This window comes from Opisthorchis viverrini, assembly GCF_000715545.1.
Source record: "Opisthorchis viverrini unplaced genomic scaffold opera_v5_36, whole genome shotgun sequence".
In the NCBI taxonomy this organism is placed as follows: Eukaryota; Metazoa; Platyhelminthes; class Trematoda; order Opisthorchiida; family Opisthorchiidae; genus Opisthorchis; species Opisthorchis viverrini.
In genome coordinates, this window is record NW_008751692.1 from 1,705,168 (window position 1) to 1,722,680 (window position 17,513).

A 17,513-nucleotide genomic window follows, 5' to 3' on the forward strand; every position below is an offset into this window, starting at 1 on the left:
CAATACTAACCTACAACAGTCATTCCGAGGTGCCTACACCTCCAGATACTCATTCGGACGGTCTGAATAGAAACTGACGCAAAAGTACCATTGACGTGGACTAGTCACTATGCCTTGCATTGTCCCCAACCACGTTGAAGGATTGCGTGGATCCCATCCTGGAGGACGAGCCGCGACGACAACACCAAGACTGTTCGTGATCGCTCCGGATCGGGCACGCAAAACAACACTCTTCAGTGGACACCGATTAGGCATGCGCAATACATGAGTAAACCACTCCAGCCATCAGTGTCAGAGAAAATCTTCGATGTTCCTGTTCACTGCCGAACACTCGTTTTCTAACTGACCCGTTGCGAATTCGCCAACAACAGCCTAGACATGCCAGGGTTCTGAGACGGCGAATATCGATGGCCCGAAGACGTCCGAGGTATACTATTCGCACAAACTACGCCCCAACACCATACATTAAAACGACCCGTATTGTAGCCTCATATGTCGAAAGGCTCACACTGCAACCCGTTAGCCAGACATGAGAATTCAGATGCATACAACAAACGCGTAACACGGTAACACGTCCACTTAGCAATACCAGATGTTCGAAGTTCACACTCCAGTACGGCCAAGGAATATGTGCTGCTGCTGAACTCTGGTGAAAGCAAAATCTTTTCGACGCGGACTTCAATCAGTCAACCATTCGACCAGTTTTTACATCTGCGTTTAATTGGAAGTCTTTACATTTACAACGCTACCGTGGCGTTAGATAGGAGGGAAGAGAGCACAGTGAAGACAAGCCGAATTATCTCTACAAAAGTACAGCCGATGCGAAAAAATAAGACACTAACCTCGTGACCTTTGAAGGTTTTTATTGGAGCTGATTGCCCCAACTCACAGACGTGTATGTTTGTGTCTGTTGAACAGGACGCAAACGCGGTGAGTGACTGCCAGTCAACATCGAGGGTGGGGGCTGAAAGGAGAGCCAGCAGTGATGAGTCATTCGGACATCGTAAACAATAGCCGAAATAAACAAACACGAACTAGAATAAGGGCGGAATGTGTGTGACAAGATGGTTAACTACGGACAGGAGGCAACAATGACCATCAATAAGATAAACTTGGCGCACGTTTAATCCGTTGCAGTGGACGATCTTCCGTCGACCTTTTTGTTTCTGCGAACGGAATGGTGTCATGGTCACCGTTCTCTCTCGGGTATTCCTAAAGCAGGACATGTAGGCCATAGAGAACAAAAAGATTTCAACAATGGACGGGGGTCTATCGATCAACCGAAATATTTTTTTGAGAAAAGTTTTACGGCGTCAGCCTTGCGTCCAAAGGACTAATCCAGGGGGTGTTAGTTCGAGCAGAGTTGTCTGATGATAGCCCTTTCGGTCACTTGCCGCTATGCCACCTGAAGGAAGCACGAACGTTGTGATACTGCCACACTGCCCAAGCTTAGTTTTTCCCTTTGCTGGTCTACAGTACTTCTCCCTCTTCCTCCAGAGAGGAAGATTTGCCACTATTAGTGACGAACCGACTAACTCAGTCTGAGATGACAACAGGGAAACGGCATTCATAGTTAATGATTTGAATATGAGTACAATAGAAAAGCGGATACTTCAGGTCGACGTTTAACTCGTCGCAGTATGGACAGAGTGCATCGATCTAAATTATCCACTATTTAGCCCAATTGATAGGTTTGCGCTCCCGTCATTCAGGATAGGAATAGTTTATCCATGCTCGAATTTTGGATGCTCTTTTCTGATCTTGCTCTGATGCCTTCATCTCATCAACAAATTAACTGTTTATCCAACAGCGGACGGCTACATGCAAGCAGATTATTCTAATCTGATCAGCTAGGCTTTCCACTAGGCATCAAGTCAGAGATTGTCGAAGGAGAATCCGCTGTCCAGGTGTGCTCCCCGAGTCATCTGTCGTGATGGATACGACATGGGTAATGGTAGAGTGTTGGGTACTGAAGATGATGCTCCTCACTAGCTGATACCAGGAGCTGAATTCGTGTCGAGCTAAACGTTGCAAATAGACGAATCACACGGACACAGATTAGTTCGAAATGAACCGTTGAATTCACGATCCAAAAACTTCTGGTGTTGGGGTTGATTAGGGAACACGATGATTGGCCGACAAAAACTAGTACATGAACCCAAAACACAAACTGGATGAACACTGTTGACCGGAAACGCGGTTAAGTGCGACCAGCACAAATGTGATTGCGCATCCAAAAAGGGTTGATAGAATTCTCGCACGTGTTGAACTTAGACGGACCGAGCAGCCACTGATAGCAGACACCTTCGCAGACGCGACACGGATAGACGACACACGAAAGCTCGTAAATGCACATGGGACAGGCCACCAACTGGGTCAATCCTATCACAAACAGCAGATGAGTGCACAACACAGTGGTGCGGCCGTTGAAATGCAGCGACGTAAACATACACGATATGTACCCGGGCAGTGTCTGATCACAGGACGTGACAGGTAACTGGAGCAGAACGCATAGGTGATATCTGGCGCAGATGACGTTCATCAACAATGGTGGACTGAAAATTATGAACCAGCACACGACTCTCTAAACAGAGATGGTTGTGGAATGCTTTATTCGAATGGCATAGCAGCTAGACACCAACAGGGATGCAAAGATGAACAGTGTATTGGCTCGACAAGAACTCTGTACTTGGTCTTCCTAGGGCCTTGAACTAAAATCTAATTGAAATTAGCTGAAGAGAGAAACATGGGACGCGCAGACATACGATGTTTACGGGAGGCTAACAACCTCCAACAAAAAGAGACCTGAACCAAAAAGCACTGAGGTTAGGACAGCGGACCCATAGATACGTTTTTGGGATGGCGAGGCAGTCAGAGTGAAAACTCTCCTCAATGGTTCATTGGGAATGTTGATCAGTACGGCGACAAAAAATGAATACGAGAACCATCGCGCAAACATAGTAGGGCGGTGGAGATCAGGGTGCGTTGTTCAAAAGAAAAGAAAACCAAACAGCGACAGTTCAACGACGGACGCGGTAATCACCCACAACACTCAAGGAGAGAATAAAAATTTCTATACAGAAAAGACTAAGATACTTTCACACCATTGTTGGAACGTCGAACTATGGTCTTCAGCTCACGATGACTGACCCCTATTTGGTTTGATATGATATTTTGCTCGACTGAGCCCGTTTTGAATGAAACTAAAAGAGCTACCTTTGATTATTTACATTTCACTCTGTTACCATCTGGGTTAGGCACACACCAATATCTCACAAAGGAAGCTCATTATGACGAGTGAAAAGCCCATCAGTCATCACGCGCGGATGAGTCCACGAAGCCTGAATCACACTCAGGGATGGAATGAAAAGTCAAGACGTTTGTGTCACAAGTGATGCTGAGTGAATGCTCGATAAAGCAAGTGAAGTTTCGCCTCACTAGGGACCCGGTTAGGAAACAAATAAAGTTTCGGCAGTATTCACCACAAAGGTAGCTTAACCCATAGATCACCCCATATACCCTACTAAACCACATGGGTGAAACTCCAAAAAGTTATTGCCTGGTTGATGGCTCAAGACGTTTGTTCAGCATCCTCGCTTATTTGAGGCTGTTCTCATACCCTAATCAACAGAGTCGAAGAAAGACAAACAATGATTACTTTGAAACATTCATATCACAATTTTATCGGGTACTTCCAAGATCCCAAGTTTCTGGAGTTGCTACGTGACAGACGTCAAAAAGTTTGCGCCCGTGAATTTATGCTCGATTCTTACTAAGTGTTAGGTTGTCAGCTATAATTGTCAGCTATAATAACCGCGTGCTTGTCGTTCGGTGATTGCAGCTGCCAGAGTTTCGTTCACCGATGATTCGGGGAGGTGGGGTAGATAGCCGCGCATTGGAGGCGGGAGCTGATAAGTTAGTGCATAAAACAGCACTGTAGGTGGAAGGTTAAGTGAGGGGATTGGGAAGGGGGCTATGCATTGAAGGCAATAGCTTGGATGCGTGAGCGGTATATAGGGTTGGGGGGCAGAGCATAACCCTAGTACTGAAGGCACCATGTTACGACACATCTAACTGCAACATGTTGTTGTTCTTATGCTGGATACGGTGGTCAAGAACGATGAACAAGTTTGTGTGGTTGAACAACGAGAAGTTGCGTGACACGCTTTAACCCTACCAGAGGTCATCGACGTATGGCAACTAATTTGCGGAAGCCAACATCCACAGTTTTCATAATGCTATTGTTTCAAAACCCTACAGTTGTAGAGTCGACAGACCACGGTACCGCTCAATCTGTTCTGCACAAATGTAAGATGATGAAGTTTTCTTATACGTGGCAAACGTATTATGCAACTGTTATAGGCAAGACTCGCGAGGAGTACGCAGCAGCGAGTCCAAAGAACGCATACACCAAAATCGAATATACAACGCGAGTGAACATGAACAGCACCTGGTGAGACTTAAAATTTTCTGGTGATGTGTGTTCAGCTAACGATCATCACAGACAGCCGTTACCTTTGACAGAGGAAGTTGATCACAGAACCAAAGCGGTCAAGGTGTAGTAAGAAAAAATAATTGTTCTGCGTACTAACCGATGTGAAATGCGAATTGCTGAGCTATCCGACCGGTTTGAGCTTCCCAGATGATGGTGGTCTGTGAAAAATGGAACATGGAAACGAAAACGTCGGTTTAAGGAAGGACGCTTTGACGTTTGTTAACGCGGACGATGGTGAATGAATTGGATGACACGTAAACACAAAGAGACTTACGAACGATCAAACATGCGGTAGACATGCTAATAATGTGTGCCACGTCACTGGATTTTCGATCGATACAAAGGTACACAAAATGCGCTACCAATCACCTTCAACAGGCTAATTATAGCCCTCCAATCCGGACTAAGTTACCTCGAGCGCCGACCGCCAACACACCACGAGAACGAAAAGGAACGCGACAGACGATGACCTTGTGCAAAAAGTGAAACTTACAAATTACCGATGCTCGCTTAAGGTTGGGTCTGCCTAGTGTTTAGTGGTCAGACGATAAATGATAAGAAAAAAACTACTCGGATTACACGAGTATCATACTAAGTTGCTTCTGGTAGTGTGCTACCTTCGAACGGACCAAACGGGCTACCTTCGCAAGTTAGGTCGGTAGAACTCTAGCTCCGTAGCCAGGTGCTGTTTCGAAGATCGTGGGTTCAGTACAGGTTGACATGTGTTGACACTTATGAGCTTCAATCAAATATTCTGAACGCCCGCAGAAAAATTTTGGACTCAACAAAGGAAGAGGTTCTGCTACAAACCCACCAGGAACTCAGTGTACTGTTGAGGGTTGTACCCCCCCCCCCCAGATGAATCTGAGTCGAAGTCAATAGTGATCTCAGGCGATACACAATTACAGAGGTTTACGAGTAGAAAAAGTAAAATCATCAGCACAACCCCTAGTTAGGCTAACTGTACTCTTATTTTTCAAGAAGACTGGCGGCGCCGAGTGAGATGGCATGAAGGAAATAAAGTGGGATACGACCCCGAGCAAGGCAGAAAAAAGGACGCTTTACTTTGGGATACAAGCCCCATTTAGACACGTTGTATTTGGTGTTCCATCAATAAAGACGCCACAGGATCCTTTGAAATGAGGGAAATTAACTGGAATATCACTTCGGAAGTTGGCACTGGGAATTCTTGCCATTCTCATCCGTGTCAAGCTCCGAGAAAACGGAAGTTCCACAAAAGCAAGGCAGTGAACTGATCGGCCAATGAAGAGAAAGACGATACACTCTACTTCTAAAGCCCAAGTGGTTAGAGCGCGAATTTACTGACCAAAAGGTTCCTGGTTTGAACCCAACCTCTGCCTTCGACTTCCTCTGTCTAGGCTTGGGCAACCTGGCAGTATCCCAGCCCTCGTTCAACCTTCGGGTGGCATGGCAGTTAGGCACCGAAAGGGTGCTACAGCCGAGCGACTATGTTGATTTTTTTTTCGGACATACAAGTAAGGTTTGGAAGGAATGACCGGCACGGCCCTGGAAAAACTGTTTTCTTTTAGTGAACAAAGCAGTGGACACAGAAGTTACACCTACCTGGTGATTGGTGGTCAAAAGACGTATACCACCCGCTGATTATGGCAGCTTATCATTAATCAAATGTTCTGAGTTCCAACCTAACATTTCCGGATACTTTTCTCTATCGTTGAGACACCTGTTGGTTAGGCCTAAGTAACCGTGCTCGCAGTTCCATGTGAACTGATGTACACATCTGTATTTTACTCCAATGGATGGCGATTCACATTTGGGAACTGTCTCTGCATTTCTGTGCGTCCCTTTTAACGCTCACACCATAAGTCGGGCTGATCGGGAGACGTTGCGTGCTACCCTTTGAAGGGGATTTCTGTGAACACGAGCCATTTGGAGGAGACCGCACAGCTTGCATCAATTTAGGTCGTTTTGTGAAACCTTAAAGAAATCCGGTCTCCGGAGTAGTAATGAACACAACTAAGTTATATAAAGTGGATTCTGATAGGAATATATAACGTGCTCATAAGGACAGGGATTTGATTAGATTGCGCTTTTAATTTAAAGGAAGAAAACCTGGAAAATGCTACACTGCTAAGACCGTGTAGACATTCTGTAAACGTTATGTTTAACAGAATAGCCGGACCTAACACCATGGGTTTGTGCAATAGTCAGTTTTTTTGCTCGCACAAATCTAACAGCTGATGCGTTGTCTTTGGAGACGAACAGTGTCATCAACGCAGCGATCGCAATGCTCGAGCACTCTGACGGAAAAGTACTGTTACATTTTCAGAAATCTGATTCAACTACAATGCACAAAATAAGGTAACTGTACCACATTCACAAGCCAACAGGAGTACACCAAGAATGGCGGTAGAGTCCACGCTACTAGATTGGTCTCCGGTTGATACCAGAGTTTGTACCGTAGAACTGAATGGTGCATTCCAAGTACTAAAAGACATGTACCAATAAATCTTTTCGGTCAAGCATGCATATACTTCAACTAACAACAGCCCTGATGCTGAGAGAAATGATTATCCTGGCAAAATGCATGGGCTTTTTGGGAAGACATCCTGAAGTGGTTTCGGAACCGGGAGATTCGACACCAGCGTAGGTGACCGACACTCTGTAAGTGCTCAACTTAACGGTGGAGAACGACTATCACAGCTTGGCGTAAACAATCCATCTGGCATGAACATGCGTCCGTGTACGACAGCGGGGCACCTGGTGCCTACCACCTGAACAACCAGAGAGGCAGAGTGACAACACTGCAATCAGATATTGCTAGCAAAGCTAATTCACAAATGTTAGCTTGGAAAATGTATGTCCTAATCACATTCTCATAGATTCGAAGGTTGTGGAGTGCGCAAAAACAGTGAAAAACATACGGACCCAAGGACCGGGAAGCAGGAATATGTGTACTTCACCCAAGTCCGTGATATTAATTAGGTCTCAGAATGTTCTTAAAAACTGACGGTTTCTATCTGGCACCTTAGAATGAATACCAGACGCTGAAAGGACTCTATCTGGCCACTGAACACCGAGGGCATCAACTCAGAAGTAGCTGTAGTCGTTGCAAAAGACCAGGCGATAAATAGAATAACGTAGAAATACGGCATACTTACACACGCACGCATGGTCGCGAGGTCAACGTACATTTGGAAGGACGCATAGAAATGCCTCTGTGCATTTCTAGTCTACAGCAGTGTAACGTGACCCTCACGAACAGAAGACATCAAACGCCTTTCCATCTTCGGCCCTCGGAGCATAACTTTTGATCGTGCAGCCGACAACGAAGTTTCCCGGCCTCCAGAAAAGAAAACTACTAAGCGCAACCACCTCTCAAAGTAAGTTGAGGTGGTTGAGGAATAATCTTCCAATGCTCAAGCATAGTCCAAGTCAACACATACCATTTACCGCCAGGCTTTTCTCAGTCGGCGGGTCCCATTTCCCCCAATATGGTCGCAAGATGAGAATGCCTAGATGAAAACACTTATTGAGTCCAAAGACATGCGGTGTGAATTGTCATCATAATTCCTCCCTCTTCCGATAGGTTACGTAGTAAATATGAAAATGTTGTTTCCGGGTGGACGGCAGTTTGGCAGTGGTGAGTCAGTAAGGAATGGGTGCACATCAACAAATTCCTGTTTTCTGAATCTTGTTTGAATTAGCCGAGGAATTCGCTTGGAAGGAACGACATTCAACGCTAGGCTCACTTACCTTGTCGACACCAGCTGTGAGGATATAGTTGCCTTTCTTGTTCCATTTGAGTGCAAAGATCGGACCTTTGTGCTGGCCCAACGTGGTTGCAAGTTCGCCTATGAGGAGTCCAAGATAAATAAAGATATACGGAAACATTAAAAGATTGTCGAGAAAATGCGGCGGTGAAAAAACTTCGGTACAATAGTAATCATTACAAAGAGGTGCTATCCGATCAGCCCGGAATAAATAAACCTCACGGTTGTACAGCACAAGCTTAGTTTGGGATGAACTATGCGAAAATTGGTAACTATCTGAGAGCAATCAAGTAATGAAATCGCTGGATGGATGCATCGTTGGATGGTCTTCAAAAACTTGGAGTTCCAATTGTAACCGGTGAGAGCCTTGTCAACTTGGAGTACGCAGTCGATATCATCCCCATCTTCGAATACCGTTCAGAAAAAAATCGTTCAACTGTAGCACCTTTTTGGTGCCTAATCGCCATGCCACCAGGAAGCACGAGGGCTGGGATAATGCCAAGCCCTAGACAGGGGAAGTCGAGAGACAGAGGTCGGGTTCGAACCACGGACGTTTCGGTCAACAAGCTCGCGCTCTAACCACTGAGCTATCTCGTCCCCCACCATCTTCGAATACCAAGGCGAAGCAAAAGCCCTGTTGACTGACCAACGTTATACCATCTTTTGCCATGCACCTTCAAAAAGCAGTCATGCTTCAAAACGTACAGTCTTTGAACAAACCCACAGCAATTCACAGAGAATCACTGGTGGTTGTGGACAGTTTTACATACCTCGGTAATCGTATTCGCTTTTCCAATGAGGTTAGTGCGAAAGTCTCAAAGGCACGAATCACGTTTGCTAATCTGCGTCACATGTGAAGTCAAAGGAGCATATCACAAGGTTTTAAAGGTCACGTGTACAAGGCTGCGATGAGGGCTGTATTGTTGGGTGATTGCCAGACATGATCTCTGCAGACAGATGATGAAAAACGTCTCTGTTTTTGACCACCGATACTTCAGAAGCGTTGCTGGTTTTGGATGGCGTCAGCCTGTTAGTAGCGGAGTGAATAAAAAACGGGTATTTGATTGTGCTTCGGGTACTTTAATCCGGGAATTCATCTAGCACAATCGACGACGATGGCTCGGTCATGTGTTACGCATGCCGAAACACGGTCTACTGAGAAGAGTGCTGTTCTCCGTTCCTCCTTCAGAGTGGCGCAAACCGCGAAGCGGACAACATATGACTTGGAAGAAGGGCGTGAAAGATATTACGAAGAGTTTGGGTGTTATACGGCTTCCAAGATGGGGTCTCCGTGCCCCCATATGCTTGGCTGAAGACAAGGCAAGAAATGGCGGTTGATTGATGTTAGTGGCGTTCGTGCTGTCAGTTTCTTTTCAGATTGTGTCACTGAGGACTTGGAAGTATATGCACCTCAGAATGCTTGACACAGGCCAGTGCTACGTTCCTCCCTCACTCATTCTTTTCCTCTTCTATTCACTTCAAGGCTTTAAATATAATTAAATGAACTTTATGCTGTACGGCAGTGAAAACCCATGTTTAGATTGATGTCTTTGATGATGATGATGATGATGACTAGCGCACGCTGTGTGCAGCCTAATTATTACGTATCAACAGGCAAACCTGTTCACGTTTGGAAGACGCAGCTGATTTGCTCAGATTCCCCAGTCTAATGAGTGACTGACCTGTATCAATGCCTACTTTGAGCCGTTGGCAGGAGCCACAACGGGACTCACGTTCCGGATCGATTCGTGGACACAATCGACAACACAACGAGCGTCCGCCGTCAAGCCCCTTCGATCATAAAGATTGTGTGAGGGTAGCGAAAAGGCAACCAGGGGGGGCCGAACGCACTGTTACGATGAGTAACAGTCTAATGGGAATGGATAGCAAAGCCATACCGCTATCGAATCCCTACAGGATAACCAAACAAACCGAGGCGTTCCGGATACAAAATGACAAACACGATGAATCCAGCTGGGTTTGCTTGTTCAAATATTGATAAGAAACACAAGACGTGAAACCAACTGTGAAACTTACCGTCCATGTTCCATACTCTTGCAAACCCATCGTAGGAGCCGGTGGCTAGGAAGCTTCCGTCGGACTACAAGCAGCCAGTTGGTTCGGACAGGAGGGATTGGAAAAACAGCGGTGAAAATGACTAATGACAGTATAAAGTAGCTGGAGTGAAATTTGGTTGCATTTGCTACGTTAGCCTATGGGTAACAGCTGCAATTCGTAGAACCTAACAGCTGGCATCAACTACCCAGACCAACTTCAACTCCTAATGGCGAAGCTAGCATCGTTCACTTGGTTGCATAATGGCGAATCGTGAGTGGAGAGGTAAAGGTGAACGGTTAAGACATAAAACCTTACTGAATCCCACAAACAGAACCGAAAAGTCTGCCCACAGCAGAACGATCACATTCAGTGCGTGAGCTCTAAGGCATAGAAGTCACCTGATATACTTTGCCTGATCTGTGTGACAGAAATGCGGATGGAAAGCCCAGTAGTCAAGGAAGTCGAAACAGAAACAAATTAAGATGGGCATCCGCGTTAACCAAGTAATGAGCGTACGACAGACCACGCCCCTGCCAAGCACTAGATCGAACAAACGATGAACCGTTTTAGCTATGTACTAAGGAAGCGGGTGTTGGAACTAGAAAAGCCGTCGCCCTTCAAAGCGGATAGCGACGCAGCGAACGAACGCATTAGAGAAGGCCAGCTGCAAACGAATGCAAGAATGAAATTGTTTAATCAGAATTAGCGAAAGCATTCGTCCTGAAGTGAACAGGTGTTCGTGATATAGAACAGGGGATTTCCTTCTCAGCTATCAGTGGGCGACAATATCGTATCAAAAGCACCTCCACCATCAACAATGGTAGAGAACAAAGATATCACCCTAATCAGGGCAAGACAATGGGAATGCCTGAATTGAATGTGTCCGTCTCCAGGGATCATGCTTCACTCCGAGAGAAGAATGGCCGAGTTACCGCTGGCCTACAACCTACATCAGAGCCGCGTTCACCTAATCAGTATGAGCATTTCCTCGGAATCTGACCTTGCTGACACCATCGTTCTTCTATTTTCTATGTACGCCCTTTAGGTGTCCACATTAGTTTAGCAGCTTCCTATCTTTCTCTCTGTAACACAACCGAGCATGATCATGGCCGAGTTCGAGGAAATTCAACAACTGCTAAATAGATTTCGTGATCATATTACCACCGTGTGACTGAATCAAGCCAATAATTATTATTAATCGCTCATCCTTTTAGTGCTCAGCTGCCAGATTGCTCAAGTCTAGACAGGAAAAGTCCAGGTACCCAAGTTGGGTTCGGAACACGAATCTTACGGTCAGTAGCCTCGTGCCTTTACCACTAAGCAATCTCGAGCTCAATCAAGTCAATGACTAAAGTGGCTTTATATTGCTATCTTGTTGTCACAGCAGTAGGTAGTATGGCACAACTGAGCACAAAGGTCGAAAGTAATGTGTACGGAACAACATTTGTTGAACTCAATACATAGGAATTCCATGAAAATTGTCTACTACGATCCTACTTCCTATGTCAGTGACAACAGTACGAACGTGTTTGTCGTCATGACGGTTGGCAATGAACTCATTATAGAAACCACACAGGTCCCGACTTCGGCCGTATTGAGCGACACCAAAATGACGAACCTGCTGATTGCATAATGAGGGTTTAATGAGGGTTTTAGCGAATAGTTGTGCAAAACACTGTAAGCTAAGTAAGCTGATGAATCGTTGAGGCATGGAGGCCGTGGTGACAATAAGAATACGGTGCTACCTCCCGTGAACGGGAATCGAACGGCGAACACGGTGCGGTAGACATGAATGACGGCTTGCAATTGCTGCACTTACTGATTTCACAGGAAGACCGACTAATGTGACTAGTGTTGGGAGCTACAGAGTGGGATATGGGTGTTAGCAGTCGTACAATTCGCTTATCCTGCCGTGTTCAGCCAAAAAACAACCATGTTGACAATGACATGCAGAGCCTGATGCGTCAAGCCGGTATACCACGGTTATATGCGAGCCCCTGTACCTTAAAGAGGCTGAAACTTACAAAGAAGACAACTCGGGTCCACGTTGAAGATCTTAACTCAATAACCCAACCCGGTTAAAGAGTACACAGGGAACTAGACTACACGAACCTACTTACATCCAAGTTTTATAGCCGTCATCATCGACGGCATGACACCACGTTCAACATCGACGCTTCGCTGCCCTATGACCATGATTCATTTGAAAGCCTCATTGTCAAGAAAAGCATAAAGGTGGATGGGGAAGGGACCTAGTGCGATGCTGGTCCGAAAAACCGCCTCACCGAAGTCCACTGCACGGCAGAAAGTCTGACTACTAACCGTGTTCAGTTACCAACCAACTAGACAACTTAAACGCTCCCGACTGCTAGCTTGAACAAGCCATCTAAAACCCATCTGCTGATTAGTGTCCAAGAAACTTCCAGTTTGGTCTACCTTATCGTTTCTTCATCCCTTTACCGACATCCGTATCTGCCCGGTACTTTGGACACACGACTATGCACCCCTTCTGAACGAATTCCTGAAAAGCCTGTGAAAACCAGTGGACTTCGACCTTTCGAACCATTGAAGTTGTTACCAACTAGAATGTTGTAAACTATTACAGTCATTGAGCGAACGGTACCCTGAACTGAGATAGAAGTGAACTGCATTCACAGAAGAAGCTATTGCGACTTGACTTTCGTTGCCACACATAATAACTTTATTGTCTCGGCTATACTAACGGGAGCTTAGCCGAATCATTTTATCATATTAATAACTAACGATTATGTTTAATTACTCGGGTCATATCTTCCTCTGGACCTTTTGTTAGGCCTGTGTTATTCGCAAAGAACTACTGCCTACATCGTTATTGATAAACGAGGAAACAAAGATGGCCATTACAGCGTTGAAAAATGCAGTACAAACTGCGCCATATCATCATTCTCCACATACTCTTTACCTAACTCCCAAACCGTCACCGTTACAAAGGGCATTGATCTCAGTGCACTGATGAAAGCATATCGGTGCACCAGAATCAAGCTCCCTAGCAGAGATTAGAACCAACGGTTAACATATATATGTGGTTAACTGGAGAGTTAGCCGATTGCAGATTCTCGATGGTCTTACAACAATGCTGTTGATGTAGATCAAACAAAATATACCATTCAGTGAGTGCAGTCGGAAGCGCTCGGAAACATTCGCTCTAAATGAGTACGGACACAGTGGGGGTTCTCATGTGGCCTAATGTTTGTGAGATAAAGTCTGGATTGCGCTAATCTGTGAGTTTCACGAACAGACATCTGTTTAGTGACGCGGGTCAAATTTATCCTACATACCGTTAAACAAATAAGTCAGAATCCACTTAAACGGCATATAAAGCTGAACGGACGGACTGAAAACGGTCTGTATGGAGGTATGTACGCTGCATATTCGAACGGTATGTCAGACGATGAATTAACCAGTTCATGTAGCATATAGTCCAGAAATGCAAAGTAAAGACAGATCTGTCTCTTACGTTGGATGGCACCTGTAAGTTACGGAACAGCGAGACTAAGGGCACAATATACGGCGTTCTAGATTGTGAGTTTTAAGGAAATCAGGAAACACTGGTCGGATACGCAAAAATAAAAATTATAAGCAAGATGACATAGAAGTTGGAACGAAAAGGAACCGTGCCAAAATAGATGACAATCGCTGCCGCGTGTGATAAAAAAGGGATATCTAAAATACCAACAAGATAGTACATCCACTAAATGAAGGATTCATTGCTAGCAGTCAGAAAAGCAAATCCTGAACGTTTCGGCAGTTTGAGTTGTTCAGCACCGTGACTGACTGCAAAAGAGTGCGCAACAATTTAACTGCCAATCGCCAAATGTGTCAACAACGGCCTGTAGGGCGGCTAACGTCGGAAACAACAGAGCCATCGACGCACGCGTCATTCGATCGATAATGCAAATCGATCCAAACGCGCGCATGCCGGATTAAATGACCACCAGTAGGACACGCCTATCCTGATATTAGCCGCTGAAACAGACACGCGACGTAGACACACGCGTGCTGGGTGTGGCTAGACAAGGCCAGCGCAACAGCATGCATGCGCAGGGAGGGTGAATGGGGCTTCAATCTCGCGCAACCTACCACGTGAGACAATCGATTAGCCTAGCATAAGTGGCCGGATGACCAAGCAACAGCACGAGAAGTACGGTGGGCTATGGTTTAGAGAAGACTAAAGGTGCGGTCGATATAAGAACACTGTAAAGTGCAACTCCAGTGCTCGAATGTCGTACACTAATAAAACACGTTTAGAAAAAGGAAGATGGGAATGACCAAATCCTACTCATGTCAGCAATAGGTCGCTACAGTGCAGCACAACTATTAGGATTTACAGTCGCAGTCTTGCGAGATAGGCGCAAACAAACACAAGGGAGAAATAGGAACTGGTCTTGGGAACAACCTAATCAAAAGACAAAACGAACAGAAAGTTAAGTGAGCCAAATTTCCGTGCATGTGGCTGACAACCGATCCCACAAAACAGTGGAAAAGTTTCTAAAACAACTGCGCACGAAAACGAAGCATGTTTCATCGAAAGTAGTTTAGGTGGTCAAAACACTGACAGAAATGTGTAAATCCGTGGATTGATATAATACGGGCACTGGTATTTACAAAAACCCAGTGAGAACAGGAATCGCACTTAAATGAGTATACTTTTCACCGGCAGACAGATAATACAGCTGTTTCACTCTAGGAAAAGCGCTGAAGCGAATGGCCGAGTGACGCTGATGTTGAATATCTACTAGAGGGGGCAACTGTAACTATTGTTTTGAACCTCTGGACCTATGGTTTATAATTATTGACATCTGAATATTCGGTTGAACGACAGGTTAACAGGAATAAACAGAACCAGAGGTTATTCGAGAGCTGTTCACGATCCCAGATATGCGTCGATAAATTGACCGGTAACAAATGTACCGCGAGTGCAGGATTCCAGTTGCAAACATATCAATCAGACGCAAAACGCTTGCAGTCACTAAACATCCGATAGGCTAGTGCAAATATACCTGAAGCGCGCACAGACAAGCGGTCAGACAGCTGGGGTACGGTGTTGGCGACTGGTGGGAAGAAAGGAAGTGACGCTAAAAATAGGGAACCTGTCGGCTAACGACGTTTACACTGGAGAAGGACAGACACGTCGAATCCGTGGGCATGCGCATCAATAAACGACAGTCTGAATTGAGAACGTGAAGGGAAAGATCGTTTTGGTGAGCTACCGAGGTTGATGCAATGGAACAATGCCGGTAAGCAAACAACCCGAGTAAAGGGGGAGTGAGCAACGCCAGCTACTCCATGTGAACAATTAGTCTGGAGCGTGACAAGTTCTTATTGTCAGTTGTCCACAGAGCGTGGAATAGTGGTTCAGTTCCGTTCGGATTTCCAGCTAAAAACCGTGATACGAAGTGTAGTGGTGCCAGCTTAGTTCGCCCAGTTTAGGAGAACAAGAGAATGAGAGCGATTCATCAAAGGCGATGATTCAATTAGTTCATTGGTGTCAAATGGTTCTGAAGCGCGATAGAATAGTGAGCTACGAATTACTGGAATAGGAATGGAGGGATAAGGACTTACATTCCAGTCTAAAGAGGTGACATCCTTGTTGCTGAGAACGGTTTGACCATCACGATTGACGCAATGGGTGAGAACAAGGGGTTGGACCGGCTCTTCCAGGTTCCAGATTCTGGCAGTTGAATCTCCGGAGCTACGGTTATGAAGGATACCGAAAGAGATTAATGCCAGAACGGGATGTGGATAAATGGGTACGCAAAAAACGCTCATACTTTTAATCAAGGGAAAGTATCCAATTCACGCAATTTCACGCAGAAAATCCGATTTTAGCTGCAGGCTTTTTGACTGAGCAAACATGGTGCTACCGTGTGCACAAATTCCTGAAGCGCATTCTGAGTTTGATAGGCACTTTAGCCTAAGATTAGGAAAATGGATTTATTCTTCTCACTAAGTGAAGAGTGAATGGGACAAAATTCGGAAAGGGAAATAACAAAATGTGAATTTTAAGTCTACTGATCTTAACAAAAATTTAACCTATAATAAGCAATCCGCGATTCTCTATAGCAGACTGTTGGAGTGGAAATTATACAATGTATTGTATCCTTTTATTTTACAAAGAATGATGTACAAAAGTAGAGTGGAAAACGGATACTGGATTGTATAGAAACGTTGGGAAACTTGGTTTTCTAATGGGGTCGAAATGGGACCTGACTTGTTGCGTGACACATCTGTTAACAAGGCTCACCAGTCCGGCTAACCTGCAGTCCGATAATTGAGCGAAAATGTGGTTGGAAATGAAGAAAAGCAGACCGGTTCCATGGTCTAAATTAATCTAAATTAATCTTCGCTTCACATGGAAACGACCGCATGTGTCAACGGACAGCACCAGGATTAGTTCAGTAGAGGGACCAAACAAGTAAACTGCAGTTGGGGCGTCAATCCCTAGCGGCTTTAACTGCTCAACGGAACATGGCATGCGTCTTCTGACTCAGTTTGAGAAAAACGTGTTTTGTCCGCTCAACTGCACACTCGGGGGCGAAATTGTGTGGTTACCTTCATTTTCGGTCTGAGCTCTCAATCTGAGTATATAGACACTGGATAATTAGGGAAGCAATATGCTTCCTAAAATACCAAGGACGGTAATCGAAAGAATATTGCAGAAAAAACATCGCTCGCTGGGTTAACTTAATATGAATGAATTTACTTGAAGTAGTCTTTTATTACACTCGGGTATGTGCTTCTATCGTGGAACCAGAGAAGCCGCAAGACATCCGACTCCGAAACAGAATCCGGCATATTCACTTTACCGGCAATCCGTGTAATACGGCAACACGCGGTGTCGAATATGGAATGGCTATAATTCGATGCACATTTCGTTATACAAATTCAGACCGCGCAGAGTAGGCTAGCACGACTAGGTAACAAAGCAGTTAACCTCCAAGACCTTTGAACCAGTTACTGTAACCCATACACATAAAAGAGACCGGGAGGTTCACATAGATTTGAAGAAATAACGGAAATTATAATCGAAATCTTTCTAGACAAAACAACACCAAGGGATGGAACTGTTGCCCACATTTTGCACTTTTTGGTGTATCCACACAAACTGACGAAAATCACATTCACCAAAACTGTGGTTTCGCCTGGAGTGGATTCATCACTTGTGGCAG

At 45.1% G+C, this 17,513-nt stretch overlaps 2 protein-coding genes across 2 annotated transcripts in view; one reads left to right on the forward strand and one right to left on the reverse strand.

Annotated features, from left to right (window-relative positions):
• The window catches only part of T265_02802 (hypothetical protein), a gene marked incomplete at both ends in the record, with an annotated part of 67,102 nt that overhangs the window by 32,705 nt on the left and 16,884 nt on the right, over positions 1-17,513 (reverse strand). The window contains 5 exons of the mRNA XM_009167127.1: positions 843-964; positions 4,593-4,653; positions 8,231-8,328; positions 10,285-10,348; positions 15,907-16,036. Of these exons, the coding sequence (XP_009165391.1) occupies positions 843-964; positions 4,593-4,653; positions 8,231-8,328; positions 10,285-10,348; positions 15,907-16,036 (475 nt within the window). The remainder of the gene's footprint in view (positions 1-842; positions 965-4,592; positions 4,654-8,230; positions 8,329-10,284; positions 10,349-15,906; positions 16,037-17,513) is intronic.
• Positions 11,732-11,938, forward strand: T265_02801 (hypothetical protein; the record flags this gene model as incomplete). Its single annotated transcript, XM_009167126.1, has 1 exon — positions 11,732-11,938. The coding sequence occupies one exon, from the start codon at positions 11,732-11,734 to the stop codon at positions 11,936-11,938; it is 207 nt and encodes a 68-aa protein (XP_009165390.1).